This window comes from Danio rerio, chromosome 8, assembly GCF_052040795.2.
Source record: "Danio rerio strain M-AB ecotype USA chromosome 8, GRCz13ab, whole genome shotgun sequence".
Classification (NCBI taxonomy): Eukaryota; Metazoa; Chordata; class Actinopteri; order Cypriniformes; family Danionidae; genus Danio; species Danio rerio.
Window position 1 is genome coordinate 5,558,248 of NC_141028.1, and position 26,753 is coordinate 5,585,000.

General features: G+C 36.9%; 2 protein-coding genes across 9 annotated transcripts in view; both read right to left on the bottom strand.

Annotated features, from left to right (window-relative positions):
- mtmr3 (myotubularin related protein 3) overlaps positions 1-26,753 on the bottom strand; it is a 101,698-nt gene that overhangs the window by 25,617 nt on the left and 49,328 nt on the right. For all 8 annotated transcript variants that reach the window (XM_087262985.1, XM_087262989.1, XM_087262986.1 and 5 more), the window contains 8 exon segments: positions 25,531-25,697; positions 23,298-23,394; positions 18,742-18,855; positions 15,328-15,530; positions 11,303-11,434; positions 11,113-11,224; positions 3,251-3,446; positions 1,336-1,521 (listed from right to left, as the gene is read on the bottom strand). In XM_087262985.1, the coding sequence (XP_087119111.1) occupies positions 1,336-1,521; positions 3,251-3,446; positions 11,113-11,224; positions 11,303-11,434; positions 15,328-15,530; positions 18,742-18,855; positions 23,298-23,394; positions 25,531-25,697 (1,207 nt within the window).
- LOC147835492 (uncharacterized) overlaps positions 25,714-26,753 on the bottom strand; it is a gene marked incomplete at its 5' end in the record, with an annotated part of 2,855 nt that continues 1,815 nt past the window's right edge. The window contains one exon of the mRNA XM_087264031.1: positions 25,714-26,753. This exon is cut by the window's right edge and continues 1,815 nt beyond it.

The following is a 26,753-nucleotide window of genomic DNA, read 5'->3' on the forward strand; positions in this document are numbered from 1 at the left end:
GGGAATTGTAGTTTCCGGTACCTCCCGTTCGCTTCATTCGCCTGAGCAAATTTTCTCAGAAGACCTATAGTTTTATCGAGTCATGCGACTACGGTAATACCGAAAAAAATTAATATTGCGGTATGACGGTATTTAGAATACCGTTACATCCCTAGTAATTAGGCAAGTCTTTAGCAACTTTCACACAGTGATACCAGTAAATATCCGAAAAATTTCCGGAACGACTTTACCGGTAGATTAAAAAAAGCGCTGTTCACACAGGTGAGGACGTTACGGAATTTTTACGGAAAAATCATTCAAAAATACCGGTAAATTCTGACATCATTAACCAAAAATGACCTCTAAATGAATGCGCTTGTATTTGTAAACATTTGACTACGTTAAAAACCCTGTGGTAGGATCAGTATTGTGAACAACTTCGATGAAAACATATGGAGGAACACTTTCGCATGTTGAGATGTATATGATATGCGTGTGTGCTGGCGCTCACCAGCTGCTTCACGGGCACACGCGACGCATCAAGCAACTAAAGGAAGCAGAGCTTGAAGGTAAACAAACAACGGCTTACCATAAGCATCTTATCGATAATTATTTACACAGTTGGCATTAAGATGAACATATAAACGTTATCTGACTAACATCTAGCAGCTAAATGTGTCAAATATTCAAAGGCTTTTATTTTTATAAACCACACAGACTTGAATGTGTTCGATTGCTCTGATTCTAGATGCACGTTCTAGATGTGCACACGCTCTTTCCGGCAATCTTCCTTCTGCATTCACACAGCGCAGCATTCCGGCAAATTACCGGTAATGTTACAACTTCTCTTTCCGGAAAATAGCCAGAACGAATTTACCGGTATTTTCAAAAAGGGCCTGTTAACACACATACAGACCTTTCCGGAAAATTTTTGGGAAAGGTCTGTATGTGTGAAAGGAGCTATTGTATAACAGTGGTTTTGTTCTGTAGACAATCGATAACAAACATTGCTTAAGGGGGCTAAAAATACTGACCTTAAAATGGTTTAATAAAAATACAAAACTGCTTTTATTCTAGCCGAAATAAAAAATAAGAGTTTCACTAGAAAAAAAATATATATATTAGGAAATACTGTTAAAACTTTCTTGCTCTTAAACATCATTTAAGAAATATTTGAAAAAGAAAACAAATGACAGGAGAGCGTGAATTCAACTGTATAACTTTTATAATCATAATATTTTTACTAATTCAAGCCACATACCTACTATGTAGATATCAGGAAACAACTTGACTTACTGAATCAATGCACTCTATGGCACCTCTAAAACACAATGCTTTACATCCACTTTTACTCACCAGAAAGGCTTCGTTGAACTCAAAGGAGCATGGGAATTGTCTCTGAAGCTGGTGCACACAGTCCAGCCACTGTAGGAAGACTGGACATCTCTCGTTCAGGTCTTCTGCATTTTCTCCGTGACCACATCGGTCAGCGAACTTGTGCCCAAAGTCCAACCACTCAGTTTCGACAAGCACTTGAAAACCCTGAGAGCAGAAAGGAGATTTTCTGTTAACAATTTCATGATGACAGTGAAAAGTAGTAGTTTTCCAACATTACTAGCCACTCGCCATTTTCACTAGCCACAATTTTGTTGTTGGGAAAATTTATTTTAAACGCATAAATATGACTTTGGCATGCTAAAATTTCATTTCATTTTCTTGTTTGCTTAGTCTCTTTAGTAATCAGCGGGTTTTTTATGCAGCGGATGCCATTCCAGCAGCAACCCATCTCTGGGAAACATCCACACACACATTCTCACACACACACTCATACACTACGGACAATTTAACACACCCAATTCACCTGTATGGCATGCCTTTGGACTGTGAGGGAAACTGGAGCACCTGGAGGAAACCCACGCGAACACAGGGAGAACATGCAAACTCCACACAGAAACGCCAACGGAGCCGAGGATCGAACCAGCGACCTTCTTGCTGTGAGGCAACAGCACTACCTACTTTATTTATTTATTTATTATTTATTTATTTATTTATTATTTATTGCCACATCAGCAACTTATGGCTATTTCATGGCCAAATGGATATACATTGAAATAATACATGATAAAAACAAATTCATATAACACTAAAAAAGTGACTTAGACAAATATAAAAAGATAAAATTCACACAAAAATTTATTCAAAGTTAAACATGATTTTTCAGTTCTATTTTTGATAAAAAACTCTTCATGAGCATGAGCCCTCCAAGTTTAGCGTGTTTCCTCATTAAACGCAACGAAAGCGTATGTTTCGCGTTGTTGTGTCAGAATCCTTGTGAAATACAGTAATACTTTAGGACGCTTAGTTTAAGCAAATTTGATGAACGTCATCATGCGTGTTGAATCTGAGGGGAGTCGCTCCAGTATGGAAGGCCGTTGGGGCCAAAACGTCTGCAGCGCGTTGTGTGTATCTGTCTGTGTCAGGCCCATTGAGGGGTGTCAGGGGTGGAGTGAGCGACGTATCTGAGTAGGGGCGTGTGCGCACGAGACTACCTAAAGGACGGTGGGGGTGAGTTGCGCGCAAAATTTAAGTTTCAGTATTTTATATGTGATTAATCGCGATTAACCTTTTAAAAAAAGGTGCGATTGATTAGTTAATTTTTTTTAATCGATTGACAGCACTAAAAAAAAAAAATATATATATATATATATATATATATATATATATATATATATATTACTTTGTTTTTTTTACATTTGAACAAAAACTTCGAGTCATAATTTAAGTATGAATAGTTTCAGGCTTGACTGTAATAAAGATAATACTTTAAAATGAGTTTTAATCATTTTGATTTAATGTTTAACATTTAGAATTTTAGTAGATTTTTTTGTAATTGCATTATGGGTTTAAAGCAAAAAAATGAATGAATGTGCATCGCATACAAGACACCATTAAATTCAAAACAAACCAAAAGAGTCAGAGCAACATGTATTTTGACCCACAAGCATTTCCTACAACAACACGACTCTATTGTTTTGTCTGAAGATCGATCTTAATCAAATGGTGTTGTGTGCTCCAAGGTCAGGCAGCACTACAAATATTTTAACATTTCCTTTAAGCCACTGTCTATGTAAACATGTCCTTGTGAGCATTTTCAAACTAGAAGGACTAAAAAATAAGCCCTTGTGGATTTCTCCAGCATGTGATATAGCTTATGAATTCCTCTCATAATAAATGAGAAAGAGTTTTAATGGTTTATTATATGGGAGTTCACCTCGATGGTGCGGTAGTACGGGTCCAGCAGAAGTTTGGCCAGCGCGACTATCTGAGGGGTTCGATCCCAGCCATCGGAGCAGTGAACCAGGACTGGCCGGTGGTCTCGATCTACAGCATTCGACACCAGAAGAGACGCCTTGAGCAGGAGAGACAGATGCTGAAGCCACTTTGTGCTCTCCAGAGCAGACAGCCAGCTAGAGACACAACAAAACATGCAGTTACATACTTGAATTTGCACTATTGAATAAAAATGTGATAAGGAATAGCATGCTAAAAACACCTGAAACAGAGTCAAGTTACTTCTTTTGCTTTCCGAGGCTCAGACACACTCTGGGCCCTATCATACACCCGGCGCAGTCTGGCGCAAGGTGCGGCGCAATAGTCTTTTGCTAGTTTCAGCTTTCAGCAAGAGTCTTTTTGAGACGTTGACAGTGCATAATATTTAACTGGTAATTTTCCAAGATGCTAGAATTTAGAGCAGCACGAAAATGGAAAAATAGGACATTGCAATATTTAGATTTTTTGCCATTCATATTGCAATATAGATATAATCTCATATTTGAAAAGATTTCATTCATGTAATTAGATTGGGATGATGAAGTCTTTTTCAATAAGTCTAACAGTATACATTTTAAAATAATGGGCCCTAACATACACCCGGCGCAGTGTGGCGCAAGGCGTGACGCAATAGTCTTTTGGTAGTTTCAGCTTGGCGCAAGAGTCGTTTTGAGGCGTTGCGCTACGCTGTTTAAATAGCAAATGCATTAGCGCTCATATGTGCGCCCATAGGCGTTCTGGTCTAAAAAGGAAGGCGTTCTGAGGCGCACTACTGGCGCGTTGCTATTTTGAGAAACTATAATAGATTTTTCATTACACCAAAACTAACCCGGTCTAAACTCCAGCGCAGAGTTGCGCCTCGCTTACGCACTGCTTAATACACACAAGAGAGCAATAGGCAAATATCTTTACATATAAAAAAAATTTGGAAAATTAAGGATATATATAGGATATAATAAGAATAGATATAGAATATAAATATAAAGGATTAAAATATTACAAAACATATTATTTTCTAGCCTACATAAATATGAAAAATCACTGCTTTTATGTCTTCTTCATCTCAGGAGGCTTTTTCAGTTCATTCATAACAATTTGCTTGTTTAATGTTATTATTATTAGCAGTATTATTCATTATATCCATATTTATATTTGTTTTATTAAAAACAAGCTTAGATTTGCCCACCTGTCAGGTTTAAGACCATATGGGGCACAGCATGTGTTTTAGGATATAACTTTTGACCAAACTTTGTTATTATTATTCATTTATTCGTTTGCTGGAAATTAGAACTGAATTTAGAAATAGTTTTGAAACAAATATTTGCGCTTAACAAACAAAAGTATTTATTTATAGACTAATTGATGTCTGTGCGTAAAGGTTTCCCTATCCAAGAGCGAAAGTGAAAGTAGTTCCATTATCTCTCATTCTCACGCAGTAGATGCTCTGTTTAACAGTTTTCTGTTAAAAAAAAAAAAACTGTGAACTGTTTGCTAGTGAAATGCTCAGATTTTCCACTTAGACTTACTTTACGTCCTGTAAATAGCGAATGCGCTCTTGGCGCGACGCAGCTGGCTCTTAAAGGGAATGGGAGATGAGACTCTAATTGGTTTATTCTCAAAACACACCTGTAACTCATTAAGAAAAAAAAACTCAACACTTTTAGACCATGCGCCACGGCGCAAAGCAGATTTTCCCGCCCTTAAATTAGCAAAAATGCGTCCTGACGTTTTGCGCTCTGTGCATGGACCGTCAAAATAGAGCCTATTAAGTTCAAAACTAGATTACAGACCTATCATTTTAATAAAGCATACACTCAATGCATCACATAACAGTATGATGCATTAATGTGCTCCACACAGGTGAGTTGGCTTGACAACCCCCTGTAGGACACACTCCTTCTTAATACACCAGACATTGTGTTAGAAACTCTTTTTTGCTTTACATGTTTGTTTATTTAACTGTTATTTTCATTTATAACACTTCATTTTTGCATCTTGTTTAAATCCACTATGAACAGCAGCTACGCTAATTATTTTCTATATTCTCTATTTTGACCCGGGGATACTCATTCCGAGATCTGTAGAGACTATGCCGCGCCATTTATGTGATCCAAGACCTGTGAAGAGATGATCCTAAGGTCTCCATAATACTGGACCAGGCCGTATCCTGAGCTGATGCTGTGGTCGTCATGGAGTGCATGAGACTGATTCCTAAAAGACCACCGTGATAAACGAGTTGCCGCATTGATCCTGTGGGCCAGACTGACTTCCCGCCGGTGGCCTACTCACAGCTGCAGCTTCTCCACGATAGACGTCCAGCTTCTTCAGCCTCCGGCACCTAGACTGCAGCTCTAGACAGGAAGTTTGGCCAGAAGAATAATGATCGTGCCCAACATAGCCTCGTTTCTCTCTAGGTTTTTTTTTTTCCTCGCCACTGTCATCACTGGCTTGCTTTGATCGGGACTTGTGGAGCTGCGCTTCGGCGGATCTGCTCTTTAATGTTTGAACTTTCAGCAGTGAAATTTAAACCACATTAAACTAAACTAAACTTCAACTCTGAAATCTGGACTTTACTAGAACTATGTTAAGCTGCTTTGACACAATCTACAACATGAATTGAATTGCTTTCTTAACATAATTGCATGGTCATACTAATAGGGCCATATAGAATCTATGGACATTTTCTGCGCAGAAGTTTGTAAAATATCATTGAGGAAATGCAAAATGATTTTAAAAATTTTAATAAAAAAAAATGCTTTTGCTGAAAAGCATGCAATAAACTGATCAAAAGTGCAAGTAAAGGCATTCATAATATTTCTATTTCAAGGTGTCAAGGTTATAGGTTTCTAAGTTGACAATCAAAAGAGCATGTCAGAATGAGTTCTGAAGTATCATGTGATGGTGGGTTGTAGCTGGATGGGCATCCGCTGCAAAAAATATATGCTGGATGAATCTCTTTTCTAAAACCTGCTGGGCACCTATTTTCAGGATTTAAGATAAGTCTTCTGTGTCTCCAGAATGTGTATATATATTTGAAGTTGAATATACAGTGTATGTATGTATATATGTTAACACTATATACAGTTGAAGTCAAAATTATTAGTCCCCTGAATTTTTAGCTCCCGTTTATTTTTTTTCACAATTTCTGTTTAATGGAGGGAGATTTTTTTTAACACATTTCTAAACATAATAGTTTTAATAACTCATTTCTCATAACTGATTCATTTTATCTTTGCCATCATGACAGTAAATAAAATTTTTACTAGAAATTTTTTAAGACACTTCTATACGACCTAAAGTGACATTTAAAGGCTTAACTAGATTAATTAGGGTAATTAGGCTAGTTATTGTATAATGTTGGTTTGTTTTGTAGACTCTCAAAAAAATATGTAGCTTAAAAGGGCAAAAAAAAAATTCTTTAAAATGGTTTTAAAAAAATGAAAACTGCTTTTAATCTACCTGAAATAAAACAAAAAAGACTTTCTCCAAAAGAAAAAATATTATCAGACATACTATGAAAATTTCCTTGCTCTGTTAAACATCATTTGTGAAATATTTTAAAAAGAAAAAAATTCAAAGGGGGGCTAATAATTCTGACTTCCACTGTATATATATATACAGCGGGATTTTTGCATCACGTTCTCTCTCTCTCTCTCTCTCTCTCTCTCTCTCTCTCTCTCTCTCTCTCTCTCTCTCTCTCTCCCTCTCTACCCCATCTCTGCCTGTCGTATCCTTTAGGTCCGCCTTCGCAGAAGCCGATTGGTCGGGAGACCAGTCACTCATCATTGGGTGACGTGGCGCTGTCACATATAAAGACGCCAGGGAAAGCAGGTGACAGTGCGCTTTTCCTTGATCCTGTTTTTGTGTGTTTTGCCGACATGATTTTGTTATTCGTTATTTTTGCTTAACTTTCATTTGGATAAAATTATTTAGTATATTTTCTGCCCATTTTTGAACCACTTTGTGATTTCTGTACATTTTATTTTCGATTGTTTATTTATCACTTTTTGGTACAACTCTTACCTGGCAAAACAAAAGAGATAATATTGAGAGATGACTTTGTCCTCAGGGTAAGGTGGCCAGGGAAGATGTAGTACGACTTCCATCCTACAAACACGTAGTCAATCCATTGTTTAAAACACCAGGTAAGAAGTGAATACCACTTATGTATTTGTTTTGTTTTAGTTCAGAATAGGTAAGGTTACGGTGCTCGGTGCTGAAGATTTTTCTATTCCTTTTCTTTTCATGTTTCTAGCGAAGTAAGGGGTTTACTTATGAGTTAGAATTGTTTTGTTATATTTATTTCTTTGATTTGGCTTCACTAGCGTCCCCTTACTCTTGAGTTGACCTAATTTTGTTTGATACTTTGTTTAATTTGTTACGTTATTATTATTGTAAATATTTTTCTTATTGTATATATATTTGTGCATTATTCTGATTTAACTTTTTGTACATTAAATCACTTTTGTTGGCAGTTTTGTGGTTTGTGTCTTTTGCTTTAACCCATCATCTTGTAAAAGTACCACACCTTTTAAATGTTATTACTTTTACCCTAGGCTAACATCAAAAAGGTTGTAACAATATATATATATATATATATATATATATATATATATATATATTGTTCAGGTTTTTTTTATAAAACGATGTAGAAAAATAACAGAATAATAGAAGACAAAAGAAATGTTTTGCTAATAAACGAAGCTTTAAAATAAGCATTTTCTTTAGACAATCAGTTTGGGCCTTTAAAAAATTATCAGAGAAGGAGGTGGGCCTCAAAGTAAAAGGGTTGAGAACCCATGCTTTAAGGTACCCTTTAAGCAAAAACAGCTTTGTGATCATCAGTTTCTCTAACAAAAAAAATAAATTTAGTGAATTAATGAGTGTGTTTGGGACACAAATTTTTTCCAGCATGGTCTGATACAGCAAAACTGACATTAGCCAAGAAAAGTTGAAGAGAAAATATCGCTCCCAAAGTACCATGAACTCGAAATCACCTCTGTATTAATGGTGCTACCTCATGCAGCGAGACATTTACAATCAGAATAATCAACGCAGAGAATTAGATGTTTTCTTCTCTGAACAGTTCATGTCAGTTGCCTAGAAACAGCTCTTGGCTAGAGTTTATCATGCTGACGAAAGAGAGAAAGAAACTAGAAGACTTGCTGTTGACTTTACAACAAATGGATGAGTGGAAATGGTGTGGATGGAAAAGGAAGCAAATACGAGCCAATGTTGAAGATTACAGGCAGATCTGCTGCCAGGGAGAAAACAATACACGGAAAAAGACAAAAAAAAAAAAAAAGAGTTTGAGACAAGCACAAGTATTAAATGTTCTTTGAAGTGCACAGGTTAGGAATTCGACAGTGGCCGTCCACTTTAATCACTCTAAGTCAAGTCAGATTCAACACAAGACTGGTTTGATGCTGAGATTAGGGTTGGGTGATGTCGACCAATTTGCCATAGTACAACGTCTAATGTGAAACATCACGATGTACAATGGCATCGTCGTCGTAGGCTGCAGTGAATTAAGTATTTATGAATAATGAATTCATTCATAATGAATTTATTATTTGTAGCTTACCGTTTCAACTACCTGACACACATGGTCTTTGCTTTACCCATAACCAAATCATAAATAAATAAAGACAAGTTACATGCAAATTACCATTTTAAAATGCCATTTTAAAACTAAGCTGTATTAGTGTAAACGCGGCAGTGTGTATTTTTCACAAGCAGGTTGTTGTTGCGACGGGGCGGGGCAGAATATCCAGATGTCGGCTCAGCATTGTGATATCTATCAGCCACTGGCCAGATGAATCAATGCTTTATAAAATATAGCTTAATAGTTTTCAACTAAAGCTATAATGTATCTAACTAGCAACTTCTCTTTACTAACAGAAAATGCACAAAAAACATGGTTTGGAATGTTACCACATTCATACAACAATTTACTTAATTGATTTCTTTTTGATTTAATAAAAATAAACACAAATGACAAATCTTGTTTTAATTTATTACTGTATACATTGTATAGATGCAAAAAAAATAAGAATTACTAGTATCAAACCAATAGTACCGAATTAAATTGTAATTTCTTTACGTTTATAACTCATGACTTCTCAAAAGCAGACCAAAACTATTAAACCTAAATATTTACTTTAAACAACGGAAAAAAAAATAAAAAATAAAAAATAAATATATATATATATATATATATATATATATATATATATATATATATATATTCATTCATTAATTCATTTTCTTGTCGGCTTAGTCCCTTTATTAATCAGGGGTCGCCATAGCGGAATGAACCACCAACTTATCCAGCAAGTTTTTACGCTATTTACGTTATTTTTACAAATTTACATTGTTCCCTTGCTATAACCTAATCGAGGGCTCGAAATTAACTTTTTTACTTGGTAGCACCGGTGCTCCCAACTTCAAAAATTTAGGAGCACCAGAAAAAATTTAGGAGCACCCACCAAAAATGATCGAGCACTGCTGCAAATTGTATTTTAAGGGATTTATTGTATTTTAAAACAACATCAATTAGGACTAACAAAAACCAGAAACAACTATAACTAATGCTGAGATGACATTGATATTTGTGTGCAAAAACTCCAAAATGAATGTCGAATTATAAAATATTAATGATGATGAAAATGACAATAATAGTAACAATGAATTACATTTCTCATCATCATGCTGCCTTAAATGTGCTTGAATGAATTATGAAAAATAATTGTATAGTTTGCATAAATTAAAAATGAAGCATTGCAGTAAGAAATATTTATTTTGTACTGCTGTTTATATATGCATGTCAGTTTGATAAATAATATTTCTGCTACAAAACAAACAAAAGATTATAATAAATCATTAAATTCAAGGCTGAAAGCTGCAAAACAGTAATCAGTAACTAAATAAAAAATAAAAACATATACATCTCAAGAAAGAATAGAAAAAAGAAAGTAAGTAAAGTCTCACTTCTATTACTCTTTAAAACTTTTGGTTTCAGTTTGTGTCAATTTAAAGGTTCAGTCTGAGCTGATTTTCATGTTTCTGTGTTTGTGGAAAAGCTGGCGAGTCAGCCGGCCCAATTTATGAGCAGGTAGAGCAGGATTTTTGCGATGACCACCGGTGCAATACCGCTCTTGGTTATGAGCCGCATTTTCAGTGTAAACTTAGTAAAGGCGAGCTTCTTTGGCGATGATATGTGCAGTATTAGATTTGACTTTTAGCGGACATTTGCGCTGAACACGCAGTGAATGCAACGCATTGAGATTCGGGCGCCTTCTCCGAAAACACGTACTTGATTGATCTCAGCTGGCGGATCAATATTCATCACATGTCATGATCGCTCTCATCTGCGCCTCACCTTTAGGTGGGGTTTGCAAACCTGTGTGCTTTAAGTTTTCACTCTTCAGCCGTTTGCAATTCCCGTGGTCATAAAAGCTCCTTCCCTGTCATCTGACAGCGGAATACCTTGAGTGATTGACAGCTTATAAAAACCAATATAGCGGCAGGGAAGAGCGATTCAGCACGTTTTTAGAAAAGATCTAAACAGGTCGCACTACAACCATTATCTGCAGTCGCACTAATGCTCCCAGATATATTATGAGGTCGCATAGATTAACTTTCGGGCGCATATGCAAAATGGTCACAATTTCGAGCCCTGTAATCTAAATGTTTATTCAATATTTTATAGTTTTTTTTCTTTTTAATTAGTTTGAAAGAACCAATGTATTAAAGAACAAAAACCAATAAACGGCCACAGCAGATGTTCGCTGCAAGACTCACTTGGCTGGATCAGGCATCTGGGTGCAGAGGAAACGCAGAGACTGGAAACTCTTGCGGATGGAATGGATGTTGGCCATACCCATAAACACCACCTCGCAGTTGGGATAGTACTCTACAGAGGAGAGCATTATTAATGAGGACGCTATCCTACTTTAATGTAAATGTTTATATTAAGTCTGTGAGACAGTACCTGGGCATTCGCAGCCTCCTCCTTTGGCTCTGTTGGCTACGGCAGCAGCGTATGACCTGGCGTCCAGAATCAGGAGCTTTCGGGGTTGGATGGCCAATGTCTCCACCTCTGAGCTGTTAGTCATGGACGATTCTACAAAAAAAAAGCGCAGATGAGTACTGATGTCAAATACTATATAAATATAAATAATTATTATTTAATTTCTTGATTGACTATAGAACAAACTACTTTTGCTCAATGAATTGCCTAATTAACCCAAGTCAATAAAATTAAGCAAGTTAAGCCTTTAAATTGCACTTTATGCTGAATACTAGTAGGGCGAAACAATATATTGTTTGAGCATCGATATCGCAATGTGCGTGTCCTGCAATAGTCACATCACAGGATTAGATTATTTATTAAAGACTAAAAGATAAAGATATTGGGCTCTATTTTGACGGTCTATGCGTAAAGCGCAAAACACAGGGCGCAAATGCTTTCAGGGCGTGTCAGGACGCGTTTTTGCTAATTTAAGGACGGGAAATCTGCCTTGCGCTTCGGCGCATGGTCTAAAAGTGTTGAGTTTATTTTCTTAATGAGTTACAGGTGTGTTTTGAGAATAAACCAATTAGAGTCTCATCTCCCATTCCCTTTAAGAGTCAGCTGCGTCGCGCCAAGAGCGCATACGCTATTTACAGGACGCAAAGTAAGTCTAAGTGGAAAAAATGAGTATTTCACAAGCAAACAGTTAACAGTTAGAGTTTTTTAACAGAAAACTGTTAAACAGAGCATCTACTGCGTGAGAATGAGAGATAATGGATCTACTTTCACTTTTGCTCTTGGATAGGGAAATCTTTACGCACAGACATCAATTAGCCTATAAATAAACACTTTTGTATTATTACAAAAGATTTGTTTCAAAACAATTTCTAAATTCAGTTCTAATTTCCAGCAAACGAATAAATGAACAATAATAGCAAAATGTGCTCAAAAACCTGAGTTATATCCAAATACACATGCTGTGCCCCATATGGTCTAAAACCTGACAGGTGGGCAAATCTAAGTTTGTTTTTTATAAAACAAATATAAATATGGATATAATAAATAATACTGCTAATAATAATAACATTATACAAGAGCAAATTGTTATGAATGAACTGAAAAAGCCTCCCGAGATGAAGAAGACATAAAAGCAGTGATTTTTCATATTAATGTAGGCTAGAAAATAATATGTTTTGTAATATTTTAATCCTTTATATTTATATCCTAAATCTATTCTTATTATATCCTATATATATCCTTAATATTTAAATTTTTTCATAAGTAAAGATATTTGCCTATTGCTCTCTTGTGTGTATTAAGCAGTGCGTAAGCGAGGAGCAACTCTGCGCTGGAGTTTAGACCGGGTTAGTTTTGGTGTAATGAAAAATCTATTATAGTTTCTCAAAATAGCAACGCGCCAGCGGTCTGCCTCAGAACGCCTCCCTTTTTAGACCAGAACGCCTATGGGCGCAAAAATGAGCGCTGATGCATTTGCTATTTAAACAGCGTAGCGCAACGCCTCAAAACAACTCTTGCGCCAAGCTGAAACTATCAAAAGACTATTGCGTCACGCCTTGCGCCAGACTGCGCCGGGTGTATAATGGGGCCCATTATTTTAAAATGTATACTGTTGGATTCATTGAAAAAGACTTCATCATCCCAATCTAATTACATGAATGAAATCTTTTCAAATATGAGATTATATTCATATTGCAATATGAATGGCAAAAAATCTAAATATTGCAATGTCCTATTTTTCCATTTTCGTGCAGCTCTAAATTCTAGTATCTTGGAAAATTACCAGTTAAATATTATGCACTGTCATTATGGCAAACACAAAATAAATATGTTTTTTGAAATTAGTTATTAAAACTATTGTTTAAAAATATGTATAAAAAAATATATATTTATAATACTTTATATTCACTAGAGGGTTATACTTTATATACAGGGTTTCTGTATTAAATTTTAAGCCGAAATAAAGACTTTAAGGGTGCTTTCACACCTGGACTTTTGTTCTGGAACCTGGCGCATTTCCCCAGTTAGCGGGGTTCATTTGGCATATGTGAATCCAGCAATCAAGCTCGGATCCGCGCCAAACCAAATGGTCCGAGGTCACCTGAATGAGGTGGTCTCGGCTCGATTAAAACTGAACTCTGGAGCGGATAGATTGTAGTGAGAAAGCAACACGAACCTAACCAGGCTACAGTATATCACAGAGTATTATGGATATGTAATAGGCATATACTGTATACGGCTATATGAAGAGAGAATTATGAGTAGGGCAGGATGTCACTCCAACCGGTAAATGTGTGTTTCATGTCAAATACGAAAGTGAAAGCATGCTGAAATATTAACGAAAGATGTTTATTTGCCAGGAAAATTGACTGAATTTCAGTCTTGGTCTATCTGTTATTTTTCTCCATTCTCTCTATAATGTAAAGCCTGTAATGCCTAATTCTATCCCACCTGAGATTTATAGCTATTTGGTAAAGATGTCTGTGGGTGTCACCATTCAAAATTAAAGTGCAGCTCGCACATGACTTGTTTTAGCTATTCTGTTTAAAATTTGCTGTGTGAAAGCCAACCACACCAAGAACAAAGTGCAACATTGTTTTAATCCCTGTTTTGGGAAAAACAATCGATCTACAGGTGTGAAAGCCCCCTACACATTCTTAAAGGTCCCATGAAATTAAAATCAAGTTTTTTAGATGTTAGTATCAGTATTGCTAGTTTTTAAGATATCTATAAGCTAGTGTGCTCCAAAACAGTGACAAAATTTGCATTTAGAGGATATACAACTGATATAAACATGTAAAGCTTGTAGTTTGTCACTTCCGCCTAAATGGATCAAACAACAAATAAAAATGCATATTTCAAAGTACTTCACGGGACCTTTAAGACCATTATGAATTACATTTCAGACTTATTCTGGGCTCAATGCTAAGGATTATTTTAAAATGCCAGGAATTTTTTTTTTTTTTCATTAAAAAATTTAAAATTAGTTATTTCTCAGCCACATATTTTAAATAAAGTGTCGAAATAGATTGAGTTATGAATAGAGTTTTGTTTAAAGTTTTATGGAGATGGATTGTAGGTGATTGGATGAATGTTTGCCTTACATGGACATCAGAAAATTAAAACCTGTTTAAAAACGATTTATGTCACAATATGTCAGTCAATGACTTTTAAAGTTTTGTTTTTGAAATACAAGACATTTCAAAACGTTTTGAGACCCTTTATATACATAATGAATAATAGCATTATTGTTTATGATCATAAAAACAGGTATCAACTGATGTGCTAGCACCAATGATACAATAATACAAATCTTGATCATCTTTATCATTATAACCCAGAAATAATAAAACTGGTTGAAAGGACTGAAGCCTGCAGCGGTTTATTACCCATACATGACTGCTCTCTCCAATTTAAACACAGATTTGCACTCTGATAGCCAAAGGTTTAATAAGCATATGCAAAATGTGAATATTTAAGATTAACATTGTGTGCTTGTTTGAATCAACTGCGACTGAGATCTAAAAAATCTAGTGACAATTCACCCAAGACTGCATATGCAAAGTGTGATCAAGTGTGATATATAAAGGATTAACATTGTGTGTGTGTGTGTGTGTGTGTGTGTTTTAAGCAATACCGCAATCTGCAACTACTATTGAGATCTGTGAGCAATTAAAGGGACATATCATCTAAAACTTTTTCTTTACTTGTTTCAAACCAGTATGAGTATCTTTCTTCTGTTTAACACAAAAGAAGATATTTTGAAGAATGCTAAAAACCATTGACTTCTATAGTATTTGTTTTTTCTACTGTGGAGGTCAATGATTACAGGTTTCCAGATTTCTTCAAAGTATCTTCTCTTGTGTTCAACAAAAGAAATATTTAACAAGGTTTAAAACCACTTCAAGGTGAGCAAATAGTGAGTTAAATTTCATTTTTTGGTGAACTATTCCTTTGAATGCAGCCAATGACTAAACAGTACTGACCGAAGTCCACATCTGAAAGGTCGGCTCCATTAGTGTACTCGCGGGACAGCGAGCCATTAGAGACGCCTTTACAGGAGCTGCTGTCAACGGCACAGGCTCTGGCGATGGACTGCACCAGATGCTCATCGTCTGCGTTCCTCCAGCCCCACCAGCTGACTTCAGGCTGACCACAGCGAGCGATCACTGCCCCGGTGCTCTGATGCCTGGAAAATAAAGAGGTTCACGTGCTGGACATCTCATCTAAAGTATGGAAAATGTTAAATAAAAACAACACTATATTTTTTTCCTGAACATGCAGCTGAAATGAAACTGCAGTCATGTGATAAAATCCACATTACTCATTGGCCAGACGTTATTGAACGTATTTTCTAAACTGCTTTTCGATTGGTCAGAAAAAACTTGTGGGAAAATGCCAGTGAAACTCCCGCAAGTTAACAAAGTGGCAGACCCAAAATGTGGCTTTTTACCATGAAGGGACAACTGCGCTGGCTGATTGTATCCCTGGACATAGTAACAAATGCTACATAGTTTGTATACATCACTTTAGACAAACCATACACTTCGAGAATGAAGAGCGGCTGCGGCTACAAACAATCTTTAATACATTGCAAACAGCGAAGGCGCAAGGGAATTCACTTCAGGAGGAGGTGTGAATGAATTTAGCTAAACTGCGACATGGTCAACTTCCGGAAATATTACCAATGATCCATCAGGTAATGTTTTTTCCCTCTCTCTGTTTAAAACTGTTTGTAAAGCGCTGTCAACAAATATTTTTCCTCCACACCCCTTAAGATTGGACAGCGCATCGGACTATGGCAGCTAGATTAGACACAAAAGGTGCAGTACGTTTTGCCGCTGTTTCTGTTTTAGTTGGGATCATATTCTCACCACAAACGAACCGCTCCAGGGTTCGTTTGAAAGCGTACCAAGACCACCTCTTTAAGAAGGTCTCGGTACGCTTTTTTGGTCCACTTTTGTTGCGCACTCGACTACGACTGCTGCATTCACACCCGGCCAAATGAACTGCACCAAGACGGAAAACAAACTCTATTCTTCAAACTAAACAAGGCAGGTACATTGTAGCATTTTTCTGCCGTTTTTGGGTCCTTTTCACACCACACTGATTACTTTGATCCGAACCAGTTGAAAAGAACCAAATTGCAGTCATGTGACAAAATCCACATCACTCATTGGCTAAATGTTATTGAACGTTTTTCATAAACTGCTTTTTGATTGGTCAGAATTAACGTGTGGGAAAATGCCAATGAAACTTCCGCAAGTAAGTAAACCGGCACAAAATGTCGCTTTTTACTATGGAGGGACAACTGCGCTGGCTGACTGTATTCCTGGTCATAGTAATGTATACTATATAGTTTTTATACATCACTTTTGACAAACTATACGTTTTAAGAATCAAGTGCGGCTGCGGCTGGAAAACAATGCATTGCAAACGCTTGGGCATTCACTTCAGGAGGAGGCAGGAATTAATTTAGCTAAACTGCGAAATGGTCAACTTCCGTAAATATTACCAATGATCCATCAGGTAAGGTTTTTTCCTCTCTCTCGGTTTAAAACTGTTTGTAAAGCGCTGTCAACAAATATCTTTCCTCAACACCCCATAAGATTGTACAGTGCATCAGACTACGGCAGCTAGATTAGTCCAAAAAGGTGCAGTACTTTTTGCGGTTGGGTCTGTTTTAGTTCAGATCATATTCTCACCACAAACGAACCGCTCCAGGGTTCGTGGTCTCGGTACACTTTTTTGGTCCACTTCTGGTGCTCGCTCGAATACGATTGCTACATTCACATCTGCTCAAACGAACCGCACCAAGAGGGAAAACGAACTCTAGTTCATTTAACCAAACCAAACCCTTAAGGTGCTTTCACATCTGTGGTTTGGTTCATTTGGTCCGGACCAACGGCAATAAATGATACATTGTAGCATTTTTCTGCCGTTTTTTGGTCCTTTTCACACCACACTGATCACAAATGCAGTCATGTGACAAAATCCACATCACTCATTGGCTAAATGTTATTGAACGTATTTCCTAAACTGCTTTTTGATTGGTCAGAATTAACGTGTGGGAAAATGCCAATTAAACTCCCGCAAGTAAATAAACCGACACAAATTGTTGTTTTTTACCATGGAGGGATGACTGCGCTGGCTAACTGTATCCCTGGTTATAGTAACGTATACTATATAGTTTGTATACATTACTTAAGACAAACTATACATTTTGAGAATGAAGTGCGGCTGGAAAACAATGTTTTAAAGCATTGCAAACGGCGAAGGCGCATCAAACGTCACTTCATTCATTCATTCATTATTTATTTATTGCCATGTCAGCTACTAAGGCTATTTTCATGGCAAGAGCATTTCAGTAATTAACAAACATCAACAGTAAAAAATAAATAATTTAATATACAGTTTAAATAATATTTTTCTGGTTAATACATGTTAAAAATTCTAATACTTTTTCTGGTGTCACTTTGTTAAAAATGTCCTTAAGAGATTTCTCATCAAAAAAAGTATTTCTGGAGTGATTAAAAGCAGGGCAGGGCAGTCCAATAAAATGTGTTTTACTGTCCATGGGGTTATACAGTGCAAACATTGGATAGGGTCATCATCATTGAGTAAAAAGTTATGTGTTAATCTTGTATGTCCAATACGACATCTGGTAAAAATTACTTGATCAGCTCGTTTCTTAAAATGTCTTACACCTCTGTGTGTAATTTCAGGTTGGATTTCGTGTAATTTATTGTTTTCCAGAGTATCCCACTCCTCTTGCCATTTGTTTAAAATATAATTGTTAATAAAAGGTCTCATCTCTGATGGAGAAGTTTGACATTTGTTCACAGCTTGTTTTAGAGCAGCTTTGGCTGCTGCCACACGTCACTTCAGGAGGAGGCGTGAATTAATCCAGCTAAACGGCGACATGGTCATCTTCTGGAAAGATTACTAACGATCCATCAGGTAATGTTTTTCCCTCTCTCTTTCTGTTTAAAATTGTTGGTAAAGCGCTGTCAACAAACATTTTCTGGTTGGGTCTTTTATAGTTCAGATCCTGTTTTCACCACAAACAACCCGCTCTGGGGTTCGTTTGAAAGCATACCAAGACCACCACTTCAAGAAGCACTTGACTGCGATTGCTACATTCACACCTGTTCAAAGAACTGCACCATGAGGGAAAACTAAATAAAACAGGTGTTAAAAAAACTCTTAAAGTAAAAGCTACTCAGAGCAGTTAAACTACAAACACATGCAATATTTAAAAAAAAGCAGACAATATGATAGTAATAAAAAGATGCTATATGCACATTTGAGTAGAGCAACACCCTAAATAACAAGTCAAAAGTGCATCAAGTGCACAGTTCATTCTCCCCGCATTTAATGATCAGATTTAAATGACTAACCTGTAAACCACGGCTGGAATCCTCTTCCAGGAGCGAAAGGCCGCCACATTCTCCAGCTCCTTATCAGTAATCCAGGCTGGCACCAGCAGCAGCTGAGGATAGCTGGAACACAACCTGGCAGAGCAGAGGGCGAGAAGAGGACACGGTGAGGTCAGAGCAGGACACTGGACTGACTGATGCCTGTCTACAGTCATCTCTACACTAAGTAGAACAGGGTTGAGTGTATAGGACGGTTTAAAACATTGGTTTCTCAATACTGGTCCTCATGGCCACCCCTGATCCAAAGGACCCTTTTCACAAGACTGTTATGACGTGTTTAACCCTTTAAGTGTCACCCCAATTATTTGAACATAGACATGGAAATGACATGTTCCGCTTAATGAATGTCAAGTCTTCAAGATTTTGATGCATAGATTAAAGCTTGGTCTTGTTTTAAAGGCGACAGATGTCAGATTGTAGCTAAAGTGAAAACAGTTCAAGAAGTAAAATAAAATGAAAGTTATGTGCCTTTATATTATATTACATAACATTTGTATTGGTGAGGCAGTGGCGCAGTAGGTAGTGCTATCGCTTCACAGCAAGAAGGTCACTGGGTCACTGGTTCGAACCTCGGCTCAGTTGGCGTTTCTGTGTGGAGTTTGCATGTTCTCCCTGCCTTCGCGTGGGTTTCCTCCGGGTGCTCCGGTTTCCCCCACAGTCCAAAGACATGTGGTACAGGTGAATTGAGTAAGCTAAATTGTCTGAAGTGTATGTGTGTGTGTGCGAATGTGTGTGTGGATGTTTCCCAGAGATGGGTTGCGGCTGGAAGGGCAAAACTTGCTGGATAAGTTGGCGGTTCATTCCTCTTTGGCGACCCCGGATTAGTAAAGGGACTAAGCCGACAAGAAAATGAATGAATAAATGAACATTTTTATTTTGCAAAACATGTTTTAGCCTAAAATTGACATATAAATCAAAGCTTAACATCTGAAAAATTATATTCCAAATCTGAAGCTGATATCTCAAAAAATGAGCTTTCAGTATGATTCTGTGTGGCCGCAGTTCCAAACATGACCACCAGACGACATTCAGTTTACATTGTTGACCATACAAGGGCGCCCCCTATGTTATGAGGAATATTTTTATTTTTCATACTTTTGACAGTATTTGTAAAGTAGACAAACAACTCTAAAGTAGTATGGGCAGTTCAGCAGCATATAATTAAAATTTAGCGTCTAAAAACATTTAAACTTAGTTTTACATGTGGATAGCTGTAGCAAAGTAATGCTTTACGACTCGGATGAGTATCCGTGTTGCAAATGAATAAATACCTTTTGCTCAGTAATATCTATGAAAAATCCATCACCATATATGGAAAATCTGAATTTTAAGCTTTTTAATTATATACGGTTAGTCATGATTGCTTTAGGTTTAGACTACACTATTACAGTTAAAAAATGTAACCGTAAAAGGTCCCACAGGCTGTAGGATGACATTAAGGGCCCTATCTTACACCCGGCGCAATGGGGCGCAAGGCGCAGCGCAATAGTCTTTTACTACTTTAAGCTTGGCGCAAGGGTCATTTTGAGGCGTTGCGCCACGCTGTTTAAATAGCAAATGCATTTGCGCTCAAATGTGCGCCCATAGGCGTTCTGGTCTAAAAAAATCAGGCGTGTTTTGGCGCGTTACTATTTTGATAAACTGTAAATAGTCTGATCTTTAGACCAGAACAAAGTCGGTCTATTGTCTGGCGCAAAGTGCGCCAGGCTTACACACTACACACAAGATGCAATACGCAAATATCTTTACATATGAAAAAGATATAATATATTAAGGATATATATATAGTATATAAATATAAAGGATTAAAATATTACAAAACATATTAATTTCTAGCCTACATGAATTTAAAAACCACTGCCTTCATACTTCCTTCATCTCGGGAGGCTTTTTCAGTTCATTCAAGTTACTTTTGTATAATGTTATTATTATTAGCAGTATTATTTATTATGTCCATATTTATATTTGTTTCATTAAAAACAAGCTTAGATTTGCCCACCTGTCAGGTTTTAGACCATATGGGGCATAGTAGGTGTATTTGGAAATAACTCAGTATTTTGACCAAACTTTGTTATTATTATTCATTTATTCGTTTGCTGGAAATTAGAACTGAATTTAGAAATAGTTTTGAAACAAATCTTTGCGCTTAACAAATGAAATTAATTATTTATAGGCTAATTGATGTCTGTGCGTAAAAGTTTCCCTATCCAAGAGCGAATGTGAAAGTAGTTCCATTATCTCTCATTCTCATGCAGTAGATGCTCTGTTTAACAGTTTTCTGTTAAAAAACTGTCAACTGCTAACTGTTTGCTTGTGAAATGCTCATTTTTTCCACTTAGACTTACTTTACGTCCTGTAAATAGCGAATGCGCTCTTGGCGCGACGCAGCTGGGTCTTAAAGGGAATGGGAGATGAGACTCTAATTGGTTTATTCTCAAAACACACCTATAACTCATTAAGAAAATAAACTCAACCCTTTTAGACCATGCACCTTGGCGCAAGGCAGATTTCCCGTCCTTAAATTAGCAAAAACGCGTCCTGACACGCCCTGAAAGCATTTGCGCCCTGCGTTTTGCGCTCTGCGCATGGACCGTCAAAATAGAGCCCTAAATGTGTTTAAATCTATTACTCTTCCAACATACCATAACACAACATAACAAAACAAAACAAAAATGTGGTAATATATGCATTCAGAAGTCTTAGACTATTCTAAAAATATATTGTTGGTAATGATTATGGTTAAATGGTGGTTAAAGCGTTAACAGCATCATCAGCACGTTAAATCCTTGAAATTTTTTAATATTTAGATTATTTTTAAATGTTTGAACATTTACATGTGTGTCAGTTCTTCCTTCATCTCTTGTGCATGCAGTAAAACACGGAGCTCTGCCAATCCGCGGGAATCAGGCTTGGTATATTAGCCAATTATCGAATACACCGAGACTGGGATTCTATTTCAATTTCGATCAATCATTCAGCCCTAATACACAGTGTTAGTTGCCCTCTACCGACTCCACACAGCAAATCGGCTGATCTTAAAATTCACTTCATTTTATTAAAATAAAATAATTATAATACTTGCATTATTTGCATTTTCAATTATTGCAGAAGCATGAAGGTTTAGTTAACTGTAATCATGTGGTAATCATAGAAGTTGTTACCCTTCGAATTGAACAAGCATTCAAACTGGAATCATGGCAGAATAACCTGTGATGTGCACTTCACAAGGCACTTACGGTGAAATGGAACAAACCTCTGAAGCAGTAAGAGAAACATGCAAAATATGCATAGCAGGGAGCTGCGAAGACCAGGGGCCTCATGTATCAACGCTGCGTACGCACAAAAACTTTGCGTACGCCAGGTTTCACGCTCAGAATCGCTCACATTTGGATTTACTAACAATGAACTGAACGTGGGAATGTGCGCAGGTTCACGGCAGCTTTCTGGCAGGCGTACGCACATTTTTTGTGCGTGTCTGTTTTATTTCCATTGGTGACTCCTAGAGGCAGTTGTGTTAAATTCTTCTCTACAAAGTGTCTGATCCTTGCAATGGCAGCTGTATGAGACGGGTTCATATAGTAGGTATGTAAGATTTCCATACCATACAGTTGACCAGCTAAACATTAAAGCGCAATTTGCAGCGGTCGCCTGTTTTCCCAATGTAATCTGAGCTATCTACTGCACGCACATTGCTATAAAGACACTATCTGAAGATGAATTTGCATGCGTGAATCAGAAACATTTCCATTCAATAAATGTGCAAATAAAATATGATGCACAAACTTATTAATGATTCCTACTTGTCTTTCTCGTGATAAATAGTGGGCAAAATCTGATATGTAGCGGGAAAAAAAAGAAGAAAGAATTCATCAGATGCTGGATTCGAACCGAGTTTGTGCTCGAACGTGTCAGTACATGATCATATGCTTCTTATGAGGTGCGCCACTGACACTTCTAAGGGTACTGCAACATTTTACAGATATAAACCACACTATTTCTTTTTTTTAATGCACTCAGTGCGATGTTCAGACCCAACTGTGTTAACCGTATCAGCTAAACTCTCCCACTCTATTTTTTTCTTTTGTTATTAATTCCGGAGAACAAACTTGCAAATAACACCGCTTTTCTCCGGTCTACCTCCGAAAGCAGCACCTCCAATTCACATTCTGTTCAAAGTTTCTCTTTTTGTTTGATTTTGCCGTTGCTTTTTCGTTGGGTTTTGCCATTAGCATAGTCATTAGCATATTCATACGGGGGAGGAGGCAGGGAGGGGTTTTGTGCTCGTGCATGTTGCGCTCAGTTTCACGTTCATTCAGATGTACAAAAGAATATGCGTGAGATTCGGCGTACGCAGTGTTTCATACATCTGAAATTTTTTCTGCGTACGCACATTTACAGCTTTGTGCGTACGCAATGTTTTAGTAAGATTTCCACGCAAGTCTTCGTACATGAGGCCCCAGGATTGGGAACTGCTGGTTTAGTCACAGAGCGCTTGTGTTTGAAAGAGAAACACTCACTTGTACTTATTGTTGATCTCAGAGACCCTCCAGGCGTTTTGAGTGTCGAAGCCCATCCGCTCTACTTCATTATGGAAACGGGACATCACGTGATCACCTGAAAGACAGAGAGAGCATGATCATAGAGTGGAGGAACTATGACGTCAACTTGTATGCAAAAACCCGGAAGCGAGTTAGCATTTTAGCACTTCCGGTTCCCTCGTCCCAAAGTCAATGGGTTTTTTGAATGGGGTTTCAGTAAAATCGCTTAAATAAGGTCCGTGGCAAACACAAATTCAAGATATTTTCACGTTTTGTTCTACGACATAAAACACATCAGTTACAGCACACTTTTGAATTTTTAATTCGGCCATGCTTCTTTAAAAAGACGGTTGCTATCAAGTTGCTAAATGGAACTAAAGGCGGTGTCGGAGACATTAAACGTCATCGAGCTGATCTGGTCTGGAGCGCAGCTCGCTTGTGTTGGGCATTTGGATTTGTCTGTTATTTAGGTATTTTCATGAATAGTATTTTATAGTTTTTTGTGTTTTTCTAATTGAGAATTCAGATTGTGTATAAATAATGCCTTCACATGTAAAGGCTGTCGGGACAGATTCATTTGTTGATCATTTATTTTAATTAAACGATATTATAAAGATACTGCTCACCAGTGCAGCCTGTCTCTGTCCTGCTCTCAGTAATGCAAACGTGTGAATAAATGTGTAAAAATACAGACATATTAACTGTCATTTTAACGTGATCAAGTGATTTTTCGTCTTTTTTTCTTCATCTGAACACATTTTATTCAGTCATAACTGCAATATTTACACTCCTCGATAAAACGTATAGCAGATGTGACGGTATGAGCTGCTTTTCGCTGTACGTCGTGACATAAAAGGAATATTGAATGTTGCTCTGTGTCCATGATGATGGAACTTGCAGCCATTTGATAGACTTGTTCCTCCTCACGCCTCATTTCTGTCATCTGTTAAGGTAAGCAGGCTGTGTGCGCGAGCGATACACTTATTTAAATATGTCTGACGAAAATACTTTATAGGCAGATTTAAACACGCAGTTTTAAAACTTTTAGAACAACCGCAAAGCAAAACAGATGTATTTCCCACGTAAAACTATCCAAAGGGCACATAGGTCTATGTTTTTTTTTTTGCATATTTATTAGTTTATAATATATAGCGTGGATTATAATATAATAAACAGAGAGATTAACTATTTGTCATGGACATTATTTCTAAAAATAAGCTTGATAAGTTGTCTGTAGCAGGGTGGGGCTGACGTCACAGACGAGCGCCCCGAGGGCACTGTAGTCCGTTTATAGCCTAATGTTAGCTTTTTAACTCTTGCGTTTGCATTTAAGATCCAAAAGTGCTCCAAGTTGTATTTTCGTGTGAGGATTATCCGGCTGGACAAAACGTGTAAGTGTAATGAACAGTGTTTGAACAGAGAGCTTATTATTTGCAATCTTCGAAAAGCCTATGGGAAAATCCTATAGGGATTTTCACGAGGAAACCAGTTTTATGCTAGCAGCCGATTAGCCTAAAAAGTGACATCATAGTTCCTCCACTATTCCTGCAGGAAAGGAAAAACAATTAATTTAAATATATACACTACCAGTCAAAATGTAGTTTCATTTGATTCAATTTCACTGAGAGTGAAAGTTTTGAGAGGCTGGCAGGGGCGCTCAACCTGCGGTCTATGTGATTCCTAATGCCCTAGTATAGTGAAGGGGACTCTATACTGTCAATGAGCGCCGTCTTTCGGATGAGACACTAAAATGTTGTCTTGATTCCTCGGTCATTAAACATCCCATGGCACTTCTCGTAAAGAGTAGTGGGGTGTAAGAGTGAGTAGTAGGGTGTAAGCCATATCCCGGCCAATTCCCCCCCATCAGCTCTTAATCATTATCTTAACAATCATCCCCAAATTGGAGTAGTTTTTTTTTGTGGCTGCTGTCGCATCATCCGAGTGGATGCTGCACACTGGTGGGGGTGTGAAAAGCCCCCACTCCTCCCCTTATAATTGTAAAGAACTTTGGGTGTACGGCCATACACTATAAATGCGCAATATAAATACACATTACACAAACACACACCGGTAGCCTAAGTCTATCTTTCAAGAGTGTCAAGCTCACTAGGAGTTGGCTATGCAATAAAAAACTGAGATAAAAGTATTCATGAGGGATCTAAATGTCAGTCTGAAGCCCACGGACAAGGTTTGACCAGACATCAGACAGTACCTGGCCGACACAGATCTCCATGCTGCTCCTTCTCTCCTGTGTAAAGATCTACACACCACGCATGGAAGGCAAAGGAAAAGAGCTCCTCTATTCGGGACGGGGGACGGACCGCGGCGGTCAACCTCTTCAGCCACTCCTGACACTGCTCAAATGTGGAAAACTGACACCTGCATTAAACAAAACACACATTACAATTTTTCTCAGTCACTTTTCCAATCATCAATTATATTTGCAAGGAGTATGTGCATTTCTTGAAACAATTTACACAAACAGCTAAACACAACGGATTAGCTGCAAAAACCAGCAACTTACACAAAATCCATGGTTCATTAAAAGTAAGCATTTATGTCAATTAACATATCAAATGGACAGATGCATAGATGGAATAATTGAACAAAAGAGAGATGGCCAATACAACGATTGAACAATAAAATGATTGAAAGACAGAAAAAATCTAAGACAAAGATATAACATGTGAACGATAGAACAATAGAACGATTGAACGAAAAATATAATGATAGAACAACAAAAATGGGATGACTGAACGATAGATAGAACGATTGAACAACATAAATAGAATGATTGAACAATCAAACAATTGAACGATTGAACAATATAAATAGAATTATTGAACAATAGAACAATTGAACGATTGAACAATATATATAGAATTATTGAACAATAGAACAATTGATCGATAGAACGATTGAACAACATAAATAGAATAATTGAACAATAAAACAATTGAATGATAGAACGATCAAACAATATAAATAGAATGATTGAATGATAGAACAATTGAACAACATAAATAGAATGATTGAACAATAGAACAATTGAACAATATAAATAGAATGATTGAACAATTGAACCATAGAACGATTGAACAACATAAATACAATAATTGAATAATAGAACAATTGAACGATTGAACAACATAAATAGAACGAATGAACAACATAGAACGATTGAAGAATAGAACGATAGATAGAACAGTTAAACAACATAAATAGAATTATTGATAATTATTATTGATATAGATAGAATGATTGAACACATATAGAACAAATAAAACAATTGAGCGATAAATAGAATGGATGAACAACATAAATAGTATGATTGAACAATAAAACGATTGAACGATAGAATGATTAAACAATAGAACGATAGAATGATAGATAGAACAACTAAACGTTAGAAAAATTTAAAAGAGTGACAGGACG